The sequence below is a fragment of the Mytilus californianus genome, unplaced genomic scaffold, assembly GCF_021869535.1.
Source record: "Mytilus californianus isolate M0D057914Y unplaced genomic scaffold, xbMytCali1.0.p SCAF_31, whole genome shotgun sequence".
In the NCBI taxonomy this organism is placed as follows: Eukaryota; Metazoa; Mollusca; class Bivalvia; order Mytilida; family Mytilidae; genus Mytilus; species Mytilus californianus.
The window spans coordinates 1,462,810-1,483,780 of NW_026262681.1; the positions used below are offsets into that span (position 1 = coordinate 1,462,810).

At 31.0% G+C, this 20,971-nt stretch overlaps 1 protein-coding gene across 1 annotated transcript; it reads left to right on the forward strand.

The window, feature by feature from the left end:
* Positions 1-28: 28 nt before the first annotated feature.
* LOC127736478 (kinesin-like protein KIF25) lies at positions 29-19,970 on the forward strand. Its single transcript, XM_052247028.1, has 13 exons — positions 29-155; positions 1,517-1,705; positions 2,666-2,908; positions 3,742-3,830; positions 6,735-6,777; positions 7,374-7,426; positions 8,061-8,135; positions 9,202-9,351; positions 9,590-9,751; positions 10,236-10,408; positions 16,492-16,656; positions 17,015-17,170; positions 18,050-19,970. Exons 1-13 carry the CDS (start codon positions 87-89, stop codon positions 18,268-18,270), a joined length of 1,788 nt encoding a protein of 595 aa, XP_052102988.1. The 5' UTR covers positions 29-86; the 3' UTR covers positions 18,271-19,970.
* Positions 19,971-20,971: the final 1,001 nt, after the last annotated feature.

The window sequence follows — 20,971 nt, forward strand, 5'->3', positions numbered from 1 at the left end:
TATGAAGAGATCAGAGAACATCGAATAGGTTATACTTTCGATTTGTTTGGGCGCGTCTGCAGCAACGGATTATATGTTGGTTAAAAATGCCTCTTGGAATAGATAGAAGTCATTTTTACGAGGAAAAAGTTAAGCATATTGAAAAAAGCAACAGGGTAAGGAAATAATATTATTAAAAATTGACACCACAAGGCACAACTGTTGAAACTTGAGTAAATTAACAAATTTGCCATATGCAGTGTGTTAACCTTTTAAAAATTGCCAATTACATTAAAAAAAAAAACCAAACCTGTAGAAATTGAAACAGAATACAAATAAATCTGTTCAGGTAAAGATTTGCCATATAACATTTTATTTGCTTAATAGAATATTGACTTAATTATTGTATACATTGCAATATGAGTTATACTATAAATCTGCACTAGGGGATATCTAGCTGCGCATCGTAAGGCCCGACAAGATTAGCCAGGACCCCATGCTAATGTCACTATATGTGTTATAAGGTCACAAAATGAGGCAAATGTTAAATGACCTTGTTTACATCGCATTACTGGCATTATTACTGCTGTAACGGTATTGCTTCCCTTGAGTAGCAGAGAGCTAGCTACTTTGTAATACAGAGGTTTTGGGTTCGAGTCCTTGGGGAGACAAATTAATTATGTGTTGAGAATCATGCTCTCTGGTTACATACACCATCTAGAGTTGTTTTTTATGAATGATTTGCACCAATTAACCAGGGGTCAATCAGCGTAAACAACGTCATCGAATAATCGGTTCTTACCAAGACATAATAACATAAGCATTATGACATAGGAAATTTACGGGAAAGTGCACAATTTCGAAAGTCATCTATTTGCGCCCATTTGAAAACCCACAATGGTTAGAAAGGATATCTAGAGGCCTCACTGTGACTTTGTGCGCTGTTCCTTTGCTTTTTATGTTTATTTTCTGTGCATATATGTGTTGTAAGAGTCATAATGGTATGATGACTGTTGAGATGGGGGAAGTGTGATGGGATTACTCCCTTGAAAAGTAGATACTAAATCAGCTGTAAGCGGTTGAGCATAAGAATTAAAGAAGTAATCATATGTTCATCAGATACAAATTTTTTATCAGTGGTGCTCTAATTATAACTGTTGCAAAATCACAAACTAGTAACCTGCTATTCTTTGCTAACAATGGGATTAATCATGTTTAAAGTCAAAGTTTACAGTGATAAACCTAAAGTTTGGTAACCCTTCATATATAAGCTACAAAAACATTTCAAAACAGAATTCTGTTGAACAGTGTTCAAGAAAAACAGTGAATTAGACTGTAACTGGATATAACCAGTATAGTTAAACTTTTTATGTCATGTATGTACTGCATAGATAATGCCATAACATCACATAAAGGGTCCTATAACACTGATACTTTCAGTTTTTTAGAGTTTGTTTTTTAAAAGTGCAGGATGGGCCAAAAAAAAAGAATAGAGCCTCAGAACAATTTTATACATTTTGTTTGATTTCATAAACAGGTAAAAGATGAAAGAATAGGTTCATTAGAGACAGAGAATGCTATGCTGTATCTGAAACTTGCTCAGTTAAGAGGGGCACTTCAACATACAAGACAAGAGTCAATTGAAATTCATGAAAAGTTTGAAGATGAGAGTCGATTTAGGAAATCAGTAGCTGAGTCAGCCTTCAAATTTAAGCAAGAACTTGATGTAAGTAGTAGATTTATATTTTATAGTTGTTTTTACTTCACTTTCAAAACATTTCATCAGTTTCAGAGAGTGACTGACCGCCCAAAATTTCTTATGAACAAATGAAATACTTGTTTAATCAATATTAATAAGTTATTTTCAGTACCTCCCTCAATGCTTCAGTGCAAAACAGGGTATATGGAAATATAAATAGTCTCATTTTAACATTTTTGACCTGAAAGATTTATATTTTCAACATGAGAATATTCAATAAAACAGAGATGAGATGTAAAAAATAAAACAGACAAAATCCAAACACATGCAGTGAAATCTTCTACTAGCATGACTAGGTCTAGAATAGTTGCTTCAGGATCTTCACCAATGAGATCACCTTGGATCACCACAGCTAAGAGTTGACAATAACATACTTTGAATTATACCTACATTGCAAATTATGTGTACGGGTGTGTGTGATTATGTATCTTAATAAAGGACAAAAACGGAAAAAAAAACAATAATTGTTACTCCAAATATTATTTATGAAGAAATATTTTCTTATTTACCATATATAATATAAAAATGTAAGATTGGTACTGAATAAACAAGAGGAGGGTGGTGCCTTAAATAGCCAGAGGTAATCCCTGCTCTAACATGTCATAAGACTGCAACCCACTGACACAATAAAAATAGACATAAGAGTTCAACATATGATCTACAACAATAGATACATTTATGTTTATATCAAACTCTAAATTATCACTAGTCTGGAAAAGTTGTGATTAAATTTTACAGAAACTATGTAACTGCATATCCCTGTAGAAAAAAAAGATAAAGTGGAATAATACTATAAAACTTTGTTTTTGAAACTCATGTACATGTATTGTAAATATATAATATATAATTGATAAATGTTTATCCCCTTCATTCAACAATGGACAGGGAAACTGTAATTGGAATAAAATTTTATATATATTTTTGAAGAATATTAAAAAAGATATGCAGTCAGTGCAGAGTGCTGCCAAAGAAATTCCTAAGCAATTTAATGAACAGGTTCAGCATGCCAACTCAGTGGTACAAAGACATAAAATGGCGTTTCAATCCCAGAGTTCTAGCCTGTCAGAGCTACAGGAACGATTGGCTCATATGGAGCTGACACTCCATGATGTTACAGATAGACATGCAAAAGAGAAAAAAAGAAGACAGGAACTTCATAACACACTCATGGTAATTTAAAGTTCACAAAATTTCTGAAATTTTACTCAGGCTAAAAACATGATAGCTGATTTTGGGTTTCTCTCCTGTCCTCACTTTTTAACCACTTACTAAAGAGATAATTTTTGTTTACTGTTTTTATTCATTTTTTAACAAGTATCTCCTTTATCAAAGATTAATTACCTTGGCCTTACAAAACAATATTGAAATTATTCTTAAAATATTTCCTTACTCATTGTACAATTGTCCATACCCTAAACCCTTTCCTTTGATATTTTTAATGATCTTGAAGATTTGTTGGATCACTTTTACCGTTTTAGTGATTCAATATTTTGGAAAAATATCTAGGAGTATGTGAACATACTGAATCACATTCATGCAACATTTAAAAAAAAAAAAAATTATTTGTGTGGTTCTGTCGCCGTCACGATTGCAACATTACAATTAATGAACTGTTTTAAATGGAGGAATTCAACATTTTAAATTCAAAAAATAGAAACAAAACAAAAGATGAACCAAACATAATAGGAAAATATGGGAGTTGTTAACTCACATTCAAATTTCAGGAGTTGTCTACCATGTGACAACTCATTGTCACACTTGACAGAATAATTTGGGGAATTAGCCTTTTTCTTCCCTCAGTAGGATAATTTTAGGTATAGTCTTTCAGGAGGTTTTGTCTGCATCAATAGCAAATTTTCTGGAAAAAAAAAAAATTCCAATTAATTTATAACCTTTACATAATCAAAATATGTATATATAATAATATGGCTTAGAAGCTTATACATATAATATACGGTGAAATAGGGTATACTATTTAATATGGTTTTTACTTTTTGTTACAGGAATTAAGAGGTAACATCAGAGTTCACTGTAGAGTAAGACCACTTATGGATTTTGATAGAGGTCAAGAGGATATGTCAAGTTTTGGAAGGTAACATAGAAGGTCATGAGTTTTTATTGATATGAAGTCAATAAAAGTTTAGATTTTCTCTTATACAAAGGGAAAAAGGGGTATATGTATCTTAACAGATGTCACCATTATACTAATGAATGCTTATATGCATCTGTTCATTTTTATAAGCCCGTTTACGGGACGTATTATGGTATACTTTTGTATGTCTGTCTGTCTGTCCGTCGTCAACATGTCGGACAATAACTCAAAAACACTTGAACCAATTTGCATGAAACGTTGGTGAATTGTTTATGTCTATTGACGTGAGCTCCCTTTCAATTTTTATAAATTTTTTATTTAAAATTTCCTAGTTATGGGGTTTTATTCATTAAAAAAGGGGGATTTTCCAGTTTTCGGACAATAACTCAAAAATGCTTTAAGCAGTTTTCATGAAACTTTATTGATTTGTTTATATCTATTGACGTGAGCTTCCTTTCAATTTTTATAAATTTTAGATTTTATGTTTCTGAGTTATGGGGTTTTATTCATTAAAAACAGGGAATTTTCCAATTTTCGTACAATAACCCAAAAGTTCTTTGAGGAGTTTTCATGAAACTTTGTTGACTGGTTTATATCATTAAAATAACCTCCCTTTAGTTTTTAATAAATTCCTGATATGACATTGAGGAGTTATGGAACTTTATTCTTTGAAAAAGCGACAGGTGTATCATGCACTCACAGTGATTTTGCTAGCGCTCGTCATTTTTGTCATTTGCGAAACGGTTTTCAAAATGACGAAAGTATTCCAAATCAATTTCGTCACTTAAATTTGGAAAGAGTAAAAATATTTTCGCATGAAAATACTATAATTCTACCTGTCTTATTGTTTCTGACAAGTTTATGACCCTCAGCTAATTAACATTTAAAACAGGTGTTATAAGTTGTGATTACAGATAATCCGCTTATCGCCATCGGATGGGTCACTAATCCGTTAATTATTTATCAACCTCATAATTGATCATCATAATTATTTTCCCCAGTAAAATCAGTCAGTCGGCATTTCAATTTCAATATTTATCAAACGAGAACAATTTGCAGTTTTTTGTCGTAGTTTCGTCATTTGAGTTTTTACTTCGGACAGTTTCAATATTTCTCAAACGATCACAATTTGCAGTTCGCTTGTCGTAGTTTCGTCAAATGAACGTATTTTCGTCATATTTGATATAACTTTTAATCAAAAACTTTCGACAATTTCGATTTAAAAGATAGAAGTTTATTCATAACATTCAGAAAGTCAAACAAGTGCTTCCTTTACGATGAACTGCGCATGCGCGAAAGTATTCTTATGAATTAAAGACACTAAAACGTAAAATACGAAATAATTAAGTATCAAACTAAACGAGACGAGAGAGACAAATATAGTTCTTATTTAGCAAATTTAATTTAAAAAATGATAATTTCCTGCCTTTTTTTAAACACGAACCAATCCGTAGATGAATCCGGATTCATTCTGAATTTATTATCCACTTGTCACTTCCCATTTTCATTTCATTTGGAAATCGAAAGTAAACGTGATCTATTCATGATAAATTGACAATTTAAAGTCATTAGAAATGTTCCAATCCAACTTTATAGAATTTATTCTAAATATCGCTTTAAAACGTTTTTAAGGATAATGAGTATGAATAATGCAGTGAAATAGCATGAAATAGTCCTTACAAGTTCATTTATGCTGTGATTCCTGGTTTAACAAAATGGATCCCAACTTTTGCTGATTAGGAATGTACCCTGAAACTAACTGAAGTGAAATTGTGAGCTAGATTTCTAGATCTTATATCCTAATCTTCGTATTAAAGTGCCACATCAGTCAAATCATGCAGTAACTGCCTAGTATGCCTAAGTCCATCAAAGTCTGACAAAGATGTATAGATAGTAATATATATCCTAATCTTCGTATTAAAGTGCCACATCAGTCAAATCATGCAGTAACTGCCTAGTATGCCCAAGTCCATCAAAGTCTGACAAAGATGTATAGATAGTAATATATATCCTAATCTTCGTATTAAAGTGCCACATCAGTCAAATCATGCAGTAACTGCCTAGTATGCCTAAGTACATCAAAGTCTGACAAAGATGTATAGATAGTAATATGCATCCTAGGTCCCTTGCTGCTATCCAAAATAAGGTTGATTGTCATCCCGCGCAAAAGTGACTAAAGCCCTCAAAATCCTAGCTTAAACCCTGCACTCATTGCGCAACTCTTTATTCCAACAGCCAACATTGTGACAAAAATAGAATTTAGCGATAACCTTGACAAAATATTTTCAAGACACTTTAAATGGCCAGTTCCCATTAAACTTTAAGAAATGGAACTTTTATTATAGAATTATGGTTGACACCAAACATGGCTCGAACCATTAGTTAAAATGAAATTAACCCCTACCCCAACCACCTCAAACATAATATAAAGTTAAAATATTCTGAATTCATTTTTTTCCCTCTTTTATGGTGGATGACCCCTTCCCTCCAATTAACACTGTTGCTACTGTTGTGAAAATAGAAATACAAACACCAAAAAATTATTTAAAAATAAAATAACTATGAAAAGGAACTGCTTCCGTACTTGACATCTTCTTCAAAAGATTTATGTTTTACTTTAGACCCCAGTCACCATGGAGCATATAAAAAAATAGGAATGTGATCCCAAAATATCAAATTGTCATTTATGCAGATTCATTATTACTTATGAATATGTAATTTCAGAAGAAAAAAATCGTGTTTGTCTTTGGCATGATTATGTATCTGTTATTTATTAATCTATTAATCAGAACTTTTCAGAGAAAAAAATCCTCAAGACTTGCATATTGATAGTAAAATAAAATGTTTTTGAAATTAGATTATTATTCTTTTCCAACATAATCACAGTATTTCTGAAATTTGTAGGCAAGGAGCAAAGTCAGAAGTTGTAGTACACTTTGTAGATGATGTAAGTATTAAAATTTAATACAGACTCTCCTATCTCATGTTTTGGAATTAAATTATTGATTATTTCTAATTTCTAATTTTACCACTTTGTTGGTCAAATGGTAGCTTGCTTGCTTGAGTTCAGGAGGTCCTATGTTCAATCACTTGCCAGATCAAACCAAAGACTTAAAAACTGGTATTTGCTGCTTCTCTTCTCAGCACACTGCATTTAGGAGTAAGAGCAAACTTTAAGACTGATTGGCTTGGAGAATAAAGTGTCCTGATAGGGAGACATGTCTTCCTGCAGACTGTTACCTAGTGAACAAGCAAATCATAAATCAGACTCTGGGTGTCTCTAGTACAAAACAGGGTTCCTATTCCTACCACATCAACTTATTCTCATCCTGATCTGTATGTAATATATGCCACTGGACTTTAAACACCAATCCATCCATCTACCGTATTAATTTTTTGACATTTTCTTTTTTGTTCCTTGATGTTTTTAGGGTTTTTTTCAATTAACTAGGCAAATTTATCAGGTTTTATTACCATTTAGGTGTATTGCTATTCCTTTATATATTTGCAGATTAATTGAAATAAAAAAATCTTATATTATAGGAAAATGTTTGTGTGAGAACAACAAAACATAACAAAGTGTTTGAATATGAAAGGTAAGAATTATGATTAATCCCAAACTGTGTTATTTATCGAAGCACATCTTTTCACTTTTATTTTTATTAGTTGTATATGAGGGAGTATTTTTTAAATAAAGTAATATCGTTTATTCATGTTGCATCAAAGATTGTTGTGACTGTTAAATTTTATGATTCAATCTTCTTATTTTGATATGGTATAATGATTTGTCCTTATAATTTGGGGTTGAAATAATTTGATTTATTCTTCTTACTAAAGTTAATTGAACATATATTGTAACATAAAGTATCAACTATTGTAATTGTAATATTCATAAGAGAACTGTTAAGGACTTATGATAATGAAGAAATCTAACATTGATGTTTTGTTGTTAAAATTTTGACAAATGATCAATGTTGATATGCACGCTTGAAATATATACAAAAAAGGTAACTTTACAACTTACTTTTCAAGATACATTGTATTTGCTTTTTGCATGTTTTGTTAAAAAAAAAATCATCTTTCAATACTTTTCTGAAAAAATAATACAGAAAAATATATTTTTATCCTTTTTAAAGTGGTTTTTAGTTTATAGTTATCAACAATTTAAATTTGGATGCATTATCCCTTGTTACTATATGCCCTTAACTGAATTAATTTTTAACATTTTAGAGTGTATGACATGACAGAAACACAAAATGGTTTGTTTGATGAAGTTCAACCAATGTTAACATCACTTCTTGATGGGTAAATATTCATCTTAGTTGATAATTCAAAAATGCATTGCATGTATGTACATTGTACACTTATCAGAATTACCTTTATTGACTTTCCAAAGTCTGCAGGTACCTGTGTGCTTTAGTGAGTACTCAACAATTAAATGAAGCAGAATTAAATGGTCAATCTCAAAAGTCACAGACATTCATTAACAATTACCATGAGTTCAACCAAGGTCCACTTCAAACTGATTTAGGATTCTCATGTTTTACACAAAAATAGAGTGAACATGGTGAAAGAGAATTTCATATATTTATTTTTTGTGCGTTTTTAAAGGAACTTCAAATAAATGTTTGAAAAGGTGGAATAAGATACATATGAAATCAAAGGAAAACTATAGATAGACTACTATGCATTTATTATTATTTCTCTAATTCTTCGTCAATTTATCACTTTCTGCACCCATTGAATAAAAAAACGTGTGGTTCGTTTGATCTCAGTTCTTCATTGGTTAAAATCCGATTATGACGTTGAATTATCTTGCTTTCTTCTGAATTTCCTATTGTGACGGCATGAAAAAAGGTGACCATGCCTGATGACGTCACATAGAAAGAACACATCTTTTTGCAGATCATTCGAAAAGAAGGAATAAGTTTGCCTGCATATTGTTTGAAAATCATTAGAGAAACAGATTCCACCACCAAATCTCTTGTAATACGATATTAATCCACTCTCGACAGTTAAATTTTAAATATTTAAAACGCTCGGCGAGCCTCGCGTTTGAAATTTGAAAATTTAACTGTCTCGAGTGGATAAATATCGTATCACACTCGATGCAGTGGTAGAATCTATATTTATATGATACTATTTTGAGTGGCGTTATTAAGCTGAGTCAAACCACAAAGATTTCATGACTACAAAATTAGGTATCTTGACATGAGAATTTGAAGTCATAAAACCAAACAATCAAATTTCTTTGAATTAACAATCAAGAAAATTGGTAACCAATAGCCATGAAATCAAACAAATTTAACAACATATCACAAGTAATAAACGTAAAAACATTTATATTAATTAGACTTATATTTATATGTAGATATAACATATGTATCATGGCCTATGGACAGACAGGTAGTGGAAAGACACATACTATGTTAGGATCTCACAAAAATGAAGATTACTGTCCTACACGAGATCCCCATCCTGATGAAGGAGTCATTCCTAGAGCAGCTAGAGAATTATTTAGGTAAGTTCGACTGAAGAGTTTTAAAAGTGTAACTAATGTTATTTTGAGTATAGGTTCATATGTCCTCATTTATGTTTTGAAAGTCTTTTAAGGTTTTTTGAGAGGGAAAATCTTTATTTTTTTTGCTTAATTACATATTCAACCATTCATTATTATTTCTTTATTTTTTTTGGTGAGGGGCATATTATCTTTTATATGATTCCTGACATAACATGCATATCTCTCCTTTTATTTCCAGACTGACATCAGAGAAACAGAAAGGAACACACACTGTGGAAGTCTCAGTGGTAGAAATATACAACAACGATATCCGTGACCTTCTGAGTCATGACCCAAACATCAAACATGATATCAATACTGGTCAAGATAACTCTATAAGTTTGCCTACTATTATATCTAAGTAAGAAAACCAGATTCATATTAGTAATGTAAGAATTAAATCCTGCAAATAGTAGATTTTTTTTTTTGCAGCATCAGCAGTAAACAGGTAGACATTGAGTGGAACTCCCCTTAATTACATAGCATTATAAAGTCAGGCCTGGTCAGGTCAAATTAATGAAGTGATACACCTGTAGTAAATACATTCAGATCATTAACTGTCTAAACAAAAAATAAGTGTTGAAATAACAAATACTGGGAAAAAAATTTACATTTGTTCTGGAAAGCACTTTTAATGTTACCTCGCCATGCATACACATATTTAATTGATTATTGCCTACAATTGATACAGCTACATTAAAAAAATCACCGCTGATCAAATTTTAATAGAAGTGCCTGCCGATCATCCAAACAATTAATTCTGAAAAAGCCCTTAGGTTAATCCAATAGAAAAGTTACCTGAATCAATCTTATTTACCCAGCTCTATGTTTTTTTTTTATTTCAGACAAGTAGATACAGTGTATGATGTTATGTGCTTAGTACAACATGGCCTGTGTACGAGAAGAGAATCTGCCACTTTGGTTCATGAACATTCAAGTAGATCACATCTTGTTGTAACCTTAACAGTCATTTCTCAGGCTCCAAGCTTCTTCTCTAAAAACTCAGTACCTGGAGATAGTAAGAACAAATTTACTGTTTATTTTACATTTTTTTGTTTTGATATGAAAACATGTAAAAAGAAATTCTTGATATTGGTCTCCCTTATTTTCTTTCATTTTATATTATCTCCTCCTTTTGTGCTTTTTTTGTATACAACTTTGAGTTTACAAATAAGACAATGCTATATAGTTTTTTAGTTCTTTAGATTTTCTCAGATCAGTTTTGGCATATAATGAATTTAATTTTGAAAAATTAATTTTACAGAATCCTTCAGACAAAATATATAAATTTTGTATGCATTGACTTTTATGCCCCTGCCGTATGCAACAGGGCATTAAGTGTTACCCTTGACCGCCCTTCCATCCGTCTTTCCGTCAGTAGCTCTTTCCGTCCGTCTATCCTTTTTTGTTTCTTTCAAAATTGCAAAGCTTGAGTGTGGGCATTCGTGTCCTGACACATTTTTTTCTAATTTTTATTTGAAAAGAAGTTATAATTTGTAGTGAATTGTTGTCCTTACAATTGTTTTAGAATTAATACATTTTTATGTCCCTGTGATATAAAGTTTAGTGATTTTTGTTTTATTTTCTTTTAATTGACCCCACTTTCATAAACAACAGTTAACTGTATATGGAACTTTCAGAACCATGTAGATTTTTGTATTATTTAACATTGACATATATTTACCTCTTGGTTACTTAAGAAGTTTGAAAGGAACAACAATAAATTGATCTACATAATGGAATAAATCTTAATTTTTTGCTGGGGAACCAAATGTTTACAATATATAATTTACGTTCTTGTTGAACTTTAACATCTCTGCTTTCTAGATCTAAACGTTTGCTGGACTTTATTCAAGCTACAGCAGAGGCATCATCTTTATCTAGGGTTAAGTCAAAATAACAAATTAAGAATGAAATAAATGTTTTATTTGCTCCTTTCATAACTGTTTCCTTGAATAAAAACATTCAAATTGAAATTTGCTTGCACAGAGCTCTTTTTGTCTTTAGGTTGATTGATTGATTGGTTGGTGTTTAACGCCACTTTCAGTTAATAGTTCTATTGTTCTATTTTGTGGCGGCCAGTTTTTATTGGTGGAGGAATCCAGAGTGCCCAGAGAGAACCACCTACCTTCGGTAGGAAAACTGACAATCCTAGTCAATTAAGATTGGAGTTGAGTGCACCTGCCCCATGTGGGATTCGAACTCACAACCCCAGTGTTGACTTGCTAGTGATACAGTAGTTCGACTACTTAGACCATTCTGACACCGAGACCCCTCTTTTTGTCTTTAGTAGAATCCATTTAAAAAAAATGAAATGATATAGACTAAACTTTTAGCATATTAATACTTGGATAATTTTGTTATCGAGTACTTAAACACTTGATTTAATGATGTGAACAAAAGCCCTTATTATTAAACTCTCAAAAATAAAAATCAATACAAATAGCTCAATTCAGAAATTCACTTTCTGTCCTTATATTATATTGTGCAGTCTCTCTCAGTGGTCTTGTAAATGATGTCTGAACTGACCTGAACATCCAAAATAACGATTTATCCCATTACGCAGAAGCATTCATGTATTGACCCATTAAACACCAACCCTAAATACCTCAATAAATATCAAACATGATTTCTAGAAATGTACATGTATTAAAAAATTTGATTTTTAAGTAGTATCATTCGTTTTTTCATAACAGAAACTACAGTCAAAATGTTGCAACGTATGTACCCATTGATTGAATGCTCCCTTTGGTTTGGCTATATGAGATTTTTATTGAATGATGTGTTATTTAGATTTTATTTCTGTGTTATTTTGTTTGTATATTTATGTGTTGAACCCATGCATGAAAGTTTCTCTTTGCTCATTGCCAAACAGTAGTCTTATATATCTATTGATGTGAAAGAAGTTCGAAGTGTGCATAAAATAATATTGTAGGGTTTCCTTTTTTCGTAGTAGTTAAGGTTTCCTAACAAAAAACATTTCTATGCAATACCATTTCTCCTTACTTTTGCCATTGCTTGCTTCTGTAGTGAAGTCTAGAAATTATTGCATGGTAGTTGGAATATGTTAAAAAATAAACAAATCTTGAGAAGAGACGCAAATCAATGTGAATCAAAAAGTTAAAAAGGCCAAATAAAGTACTTTTAAAGTTGAAGAGCATTCAAGACCCAATATTCCGAAAGGTTTTGCCAAATTAAACTTTGAAATGTTTCATGATTTACCAAAGTACTTTATATATACATGTATATTTGAAGAGTGTGTATTGGAGGTTGCTATACTTATCAATATGTTTGTTTGCCAATGTATGATTTTTCAGCAAAGACATATTTATAATTTTTACATGAATTTAGTTTTCAGGAAAACCCCAAGAAAATCTTATACAGAACGTCAACTTCTTGATATGATCCCTGCTGCGCTTCTACAAGGTTGATGACCGTTAGCCCTCCGTCTAACATATACTCTGAATTAGCTAATAGACCATGCATGCCTTTCCCAACCTGAAATAAATCATAGTAAAGTTTCAGACATTCAAAACTTATTAATTTTTTACCAATATGATAATTAATATTCCATTTGTAAATTACCAATTTTCAAAAATTTACAAAGGAAATAACACCTTCTTTATTTTTATACGCCTGTCAAAATTTTGATTTATAATTATTGCATAAAACCTCACACACACGACGATGGGCGTCTGTTTATTATGGATATGTCCTAAATAAGGAGCCTTTAAATTGTTTATGTTGTTGCCACATTTTCATGTGAATAACAAAAATGAATAGAAGGATATATGGGGTTAATGTTAATGAAGCAGCAACCAAACAATGCAATAAACAAGAAAAAGAATCTAGAGGTCAACATACAGTATTCATCAATATAAGTGTCTTACCATTGTGCCAAGCTCAAATTTACTCTGAGTCTAGAAGAGTCTAGTCTGTGCATAAGTAATAATTGTATCAGACCAATATCATTCATTGCTTTGCAGATGATATTTATAGATTATCGTTGGTTATCTCAACGAGGTTGATTTTCTCGCTTGAGCCGGTACGGCGAAAGCCAGAAAAGCAATCAAGTTGAGATGACCAATGATAATCTGTTTATCGCTATTTTACCTATGAAGACGTTGTTAATTTCCTTGACAACGGCACGTGTTCCCTTAGTTTCTAGCGATAATTTTCATATCACTCGACTCTGCTGAGAACGGAAATTATCAGTCAGCAAGATCAACGGAAAAATTCGTAAAATAGCGATAAATTTAAATATGAATTAAAAGAGATGTGAGCTGCGTCAGATAGAAATCGACCTTATAAAAGTGCACATAAACATGTACATGTGTAAGACTTTTACTGATTTTGGAACATTCAAATACGAAATATAAAATTAATTTTGGTTTGTTTTGATGGGTTCTTATATCTACTCAATTTTCAAACAGTTACATACTTTGCAGGGAGTTTTTTTCAACTAAAAAAAATGGTTAACACATTTATTGATATTCATTTATATTCATTTGCATAAGGTCGATTTCTATCCAACACAGCTCATGTGTATTATACATTAATGTGGCAGCAAGATCCAATGATAAAAATAACTAAAAGACATCTTGAGGTCAACATTCAAGCTTCAGCAATAGACAATCTGTATAATTTGTCAAGCCCTACTCTAAAAAAAAAGTTAATAAATTTAAGTGAGATAACCAAGATCTGCCTTAAATACCAAATATAACTAAACACAACCACTGACAATTTATATGAAACATTTTAGTATTACATTGTACTGTTTTTTTGGGGTTTCTATATCTTTGATATTTCCTCAACATTTTCCTTCCTATGAAAACTTATTAAGTTTTGTTTGACATACAGAATACATCCCTGAACATGTGCATTGTATCCCTCCATACAGAATACATCTCTGAACATGTGCATTGTATCCCTCCATACAGAATACATCTCTGAACATGTGCATTGTATCCCTCCATACAGAATACATCTCTGAACATGTGCATTGTATCCCTCCATACAGAATCATTGAAATAAATTTGCTGATTACCTAATTGATCAAATATTGTTACCACTTCTAGTTGCTTATTTAGCAATAAACTCATTTATCATGCAGCTTTATCACTCTGCTGAGTAGCACTGTAATTCTCATATTGCTGCTTTCTGATGTTAGGGTAGAACTCTGGAGCAGATGCAGGATTTTTATAAGAGGGCATAATTCCAGAAAACAAAATATACATTGGAAAAAAGATTTGTACACGCCCTCCCTAAATCTGCCACTGGAACTTATCAATGACATCATAATGTGAGAGCAGGACTTATCAGTGACGTCCCAATGTTAGAGCAGAACTTTTCAAGCTTACTTTCAATAAAATAACCAAGTGTTAGAAAAAATGTTTTAGGGAGGCACAAAATTAGGATGATAAACATATTATTAGATTTTCTGCGTATAAGTAATGTACAATATCTGATGCTCAAGACAATTTGAAGCTTTTTGCCTTGTTTTCTTCGCTCACTTGCCAAAGAGGTACACATTATGACACAGCTGATTTTTTATGATATCAGTGTTTAAAAAACCTAATAATCTATACTTAGAGAGCTGCCAAATATCCCATATTTCTCAATTTTTATATCGTATATCCCTTAAAATAATGTAAACTATCGTTAACCCCAAAAACAGAACTATCCTACATTCCAAAAACGCATGATTATCTCTTAAACCCCTTTAAATCAGTTAACATCCTAATTAACAATAACAAACAATCTAACTTATTGTTCCTACCTGAGAATTTATTTACTGTACCAGGTATGATTTTATTTGAAATTTTGGACATCAACTTAAAATAGTTTCTGATATAAAGAAGATGTGGTATGATTGCCAATGAGACAACGCTCCACCAGAGACTAAAAGAAGTAGAAGTTAGTTACTATAAGTTCTTCAACAACGAGCAACACCCATACAATGTAACAAGCTATAAAAGGCCCAGATGACAAATGTAAAAAAATTCAACATTGGACTAAAGGTGACTATACTTTTATTTTTTCAAATCTTCATTATAGACTTGAATGCTGTTTTTTTGAAAATTTATATGAAATTAAAACAAGTGACCACCACATTTTGCATGAAATGTATAAATTTCTAAAACACAGCATTCAATTCTATTTTTATATTTACAGATTCTTATACATGTACATGTATTTACATATTATTGAAATAAAAAAACAACAACTGTACGTTATTCTGTTTTTAATCTGAACTTTAAATGCAAAACTTTGGTAGAAACTATCTATTGAGATGAAGACCTTATCATTCCATGTGAAATCAATTATAATATGTCTAATAGCTGAAATTAGCATTTGATTTTCAAAGTAGATAGCTCATAACATATTTAGCAATTTTTTATCAATATTGTACAGGTATATCATAGGATAATTAATAATTTATGGTTATAGTTATTGATATCAATTATTCATATTTTAAGATATATTGTGAACTATTCTTTTCTAATGAATATAATTTTCTTTTTTTTTTTAAAGCATAATTGTTTGCATGTAGTACACAAACAATGCTAAATAAGAGTGTTGATTGATTAGGAAGGTGGAGCTAATAATTCTAAATTCTTTGGATGCATTGATTGCATTTATTTAAGGAATGACTGTAATATTTTTTCTGTTGATGAAGAAATAACATCAAAAATGTGGTGCACACTGTATAACCCATGTAGCATGTTATTTAACAGTGTGCACCACATTTTTAAAGTAATTTCGAATAGACAGAAAAAACTATTACAGTCATTCCTTATAATCTAATTCTAAATTTCATTTTTAAGGAGTAAATCATGAAAAAAACATTGATGACGTCAAGGTCACATAACAAAATTATGTTTATGAGCTGATAGACAAAAAACTTTGAGCCAATCAGAAGAAGTGTTACATCCAAAATTTAATTATACTGTTTTGATTGCTTTCATACGGAATGAAGTGATTCGTCTTTCAACCAATAATAGATCAGTATTTGAATGAATTGAACAATAGTATCTGTTTGTCTTGTCCTCTTTCAAACTATTCAGACCAATCATTGAATTATATAAGTTTTATTTACAGCGACACCTAGGGACAGTAAAGGGAGATCATCGTCTTTATCATCATCAGGATCAATGCCATCAGGATCCATGTGGCAATCTAATGACTTGAGTACTAATTCTGCTGGACAGGCCGTTATTAAAACAAAACTGCAGTTAGTAGACCTTGCTGGCAGTGAATGTGTTGGTAGGTTTTCGCTCAGAGATTTATGGATAGACAGTACTCATGATCAAATTTTGCAGTCACATGCCAAACAATCATTTTTTGAAAATTTTCATCATATTGTGCTCATTGAAGTTTTTTTAATGCAATATTTAGATATCTAAGAGGCGAAAGTAGCTTAAAAGTCTTTAAACCATTTGGACAACAATATATGGAATACATGTACCAGTATAGATAAGAAATTATGATATTTATACTTTACAAACTTCACAAAACAGTCAAAAATGGAAATCAAATGCTAGAGGAAAATTTCACCCTGTGAGATAATCATCTTAAAATGAATTTAATGTACCCATATTGCATGTAATTGTTAAAATTTCAGGCATGAGTGGTGTAAAGGGACAGGCATTACGAGAAACAGCAAATATTAACAAGAGTTTGTCTGCATTAGCTGATGTCTTAGGAGCTCTAGCTGAACACAGAGCACATGTACCCTACAGAAACACACGTCTTACACATTTGCTACAAGATTCCATTGGTAAGTGGTTTTGTCTGTACAATCAATAACACATTTACCATGAGGGGGAATGTTTTTCACATTTGTTTAAAGATTTTATTGGTAAGATAGTCTAGCAGGACGTAACTTGTGTACATTTAATTTGATATTAGGGTCAATTGAATGGGAGCTTTTGTGAATATGTATCACATGTACCTTACAGACGCACATGGCTAACACATCTGAATAGCCTTTGTGATTAAGTTCTTAGTAGTTGGTTTAAATATACTCTAAATGATTAAAAACTGACACATATGTCCTATACATTGTAAGCTAGTATATAACATAATCTATAAAATCCAGTAGTTGTGCAGTACAAATCACTGGGTATGTACTTGGACTGATAGATGTGTGCAGTATATATTCTTGTGATAAAAGGTCTTTTGTAAATGATCGAGAGATTACTTGTATAACTTTGTATTCTTTGTACTATTAACACAGTAAGTAAGTATGTTTTGTAAATAAAGGCCAAACATTGGTCTATCTTCAATAACAGTATGAACATATATAACAAATAGATAATGAACAACTGCAGAAACAATATATTGAACAAAACAATTATGAAAATTATTATTGATCAATGATACCAGTGTTGAGGCTTATAGAGTTATCTCCCTTTTTTTTTTTTTTTAATTATTTAAGAAAACACAAGATATCTCCCTTATTGCATATCAATGAAAATGTGTCCAAACTAAGTCATATCAAGTAAATAATTAATTTTAAGAGTTGAATTACAAATGGATTCATTACCCCTAAAATACATATTTTACAAATGTCTAACACATGCTATTGTTCAAAACATTGATAGCCTTCTTTATGTGAATTATTTAACTAACTGTCAGGATAATATTTTTTTCACAGGAGGAGATGCCAAGTTATTAATTCTGTTATGTGTAGCACCTGCCCAGAGATACATCACAGAGTCTCTACAGAGTTTAGGTTTTGGTGCTCGTGCTAGACAAGTACAAAGAGGTCAAACTAAACGTCGTCTGCCATCATCTGCAGAGAAAGTCAGTTTGGACACACCAAAAAATTCTAGATCTATCTCTGTTACAGGTCCTCCACCCTTTAGCCAAAGATGATTTTTATGATATTCTGTACAAACTTTCATATATATCTTAATAAGAGATCCCAGACATTCTGTTTAGAGACAGTTTATTTATCCTGACCTGACACAAATTTATCGCTTAAAATCTCTTAAAGTTAACAAAGGTATGGAATGATTTTCCACTTGACTACTTCTTGAATTGCTTTCTGTTATTATGCTTTTCCATCAGAAAGTTTTGTTGGTTTCTAATATGCATAATTGGCAATGAGAAATCATGTCATGACATTCCATGCCAAAATGTGTGTAAAATACCATTGTCATTTCTTATATGATGTGAATATCATCCAAAAGACCACTTTCGAGTTCATTGCATTTCCGTCAAAAACTTTGATTTTAGTGAACATCATTCTTGCGTTTAGGAGCATTGTCACTTCTTTCCCATGTTGAGTGAGCGGTTGAAAAAAATATGATGCTATATTGTAAGAATTATTAGGCAAATTAAATTCTTATAATTGATAATCAGCACTGCTGTCATTAGGGAATTGTGATTTAGTACCTACAGAATAAACACTATTTCTAGTTAATCCTGCATAATGACAATCACGAATACATTTGATGAACTTTAATAGTGCAGGGATACAGGTGGGCCCCTCTATCTGGTAAATGACGTCATGAGGGTGCACATAATTGACAAACTTTTCCGGTGAAGGACATTACTCGAAAGTGGTCTATTAAATTTAAGTACACTTTACTTAGTACTGTTAACTGTTAATATATTCAATACTTGCCTGTTTGGCTAATTTAGAACATCATAGCTTGAGGCATATTCACAACATTGTACAGTATTGGTTACATGCTTATGACAGCAGTTTCTTATGAAAACTTTTTTGCAAAAACGAGTTTCAAATAATTTTGAATTCTGTGTGAAAGTTGGCAACTATGTAGACAAAATATGGACTCCAATTTCAACATGGAGAAGTTTGTCAATGCAAAAGTGTCCTACAGTTAACATTTGAACAGAACAGAACAAAACTCCACTATTTTATACTAATTTAGTGAAATTGTGCAATTTAAAAAAAAAATTTTTATCAAAAAGATTTCTTATTTCTCATATCAAAACACGACTCTTTATAATAAAATAAATATATAAGGAGTTATCCTTATTGAATAAATACAATAGCTATTGTTCTCTGTGTAGTTTATTCTAATAAAATTTCTTCTAAGAGAAATCCATCACTCATTAATTTATTTACCGTAAGATAAAAAATTATCTTCTAAGGAGATAAAATACATGTATCAACTCTAAATAAACTCTAAAATTAAAGTAAACATTCAAAGAATTTATGCCATTCATTCTAATAAAAGTACTGGTATTGTTGAAAAGTTATTAATAAATAGGTGCTAACATATAATTATTTATCCAATTTAGTGATGCTAGTTGTCAAGATTACTTTTTATTTTCAATATTGAAAGTTCAATTTATACACATGTATGTATACAAATATAGAAACTAACATGTTATGATTTGTTATTTCACTTAAGTTTGAAACCCCATGTTGACTTTCACAACCCAATTTAAATGATGTTTTTAATAAACTTTATTTACAATTCCAAAGTGTTATCCGTCCAGTAGTTGTGCCCTTTATTATACTTGTAGTATTTATTTATTTGAGTATTGTTTTTGTTAGTTTTATATGGAAATTAACATATGTTAAATAAAAATATTACAAATGATCATGATGTTATTATTTTATATAATAGAAATTCATGGTAATCATGTTATATTTATTGTCTATATTTTTAATAAAAGGATATACAAAATTAATTCAATGATACAGCAACCCAACAAGGTAACTGTAACTAAACAAGAGGCTCTCAAGAGCCTGAATCACTCACCTGTAATTTTTTGCTTAAATCTTTCATCAATGATTATTTTTGCTTTTCAATATATATAATGCCATTTAAATGTTCTGAAATTGATTCAGCAGTTTCAAAGGAGAAGATTTTTTAAAGTAAGCAAACTAGATTAGATGAACAAATTGTGGAAAAATTGTCTTTAAAGGACAATAACTCCTTAAGGGGTCAATTGACAGTTTTGGTCATATTAAACTTATTTGTAGATCTTACTTTGCTGAACATTTTTGCTGTTTACAGTTTATCTTTATCTATAATAATATTCAAGATAATAACTGAAAACTGCAAAATTTCCTTAAAATCATCAATTCAGGGGCAATAACCTAAAAATCAGATACCTGATTGGCTGATAATTTCAGGGCAGGTAGACCTTGACCTATTGAATACTTCAACTTCTTGTCTGATTTGCTCTAAACGCTTAAGTTTTTGAGATATAAGTCAAAAACTACATTTTACCCCATGTTCTATTTTTAGCCATGGCGGCCATGTTTTCTGAGGAAACAGAAAATAAAACACAAACTTTATTCTAGATAACCTAAGAATCATTCAGCTTAAGTTTGGTTTAATTTGGTTTAGTAGTTTCAGGGAAGATTTTTTTAAGTTAGAAAACATGATAAACAAATTGTGTAAAATTGTCCTTAAAGGGTAATAACTCCCTAAGGGGTCAATTGACAATTTTGGTCATTAAACTTATTTGTAGATCTTACTTTGCTGAACATTTTTGCTGTTAACAGTTTATCTTTATCTATAATAATATTCAAGATAATAACCGAAAACTGCAAAATTTCCTTAAAATTACCAATTTAGTGGCAGCAACCCAA

Excerpts from the sequence above, each read along its gene's own strand:
- LOC127736478 (XM_052247028.1), top strand. The coding sequence starts at position 87 with ATGCCTCTTGGAATAGATAGAAGTCATTTTTACGAGGAAAAAGTTAAG. Across the intron at positions 156-1,516 it reads ATATTGAAAAAAGCAACAGG|GTAAAAGATGAAAGAATAGG; the intron begins GTAAGGAAATAA and ends TTTCATAAACAG. Across the intron at positions 2,909-3,741 it reads AACTTCATAACACACTCATG|GAATTAAGAGGTAACATCAG; the intron begins GTAATTTAAAGT and ends TTTTTGTTACAG.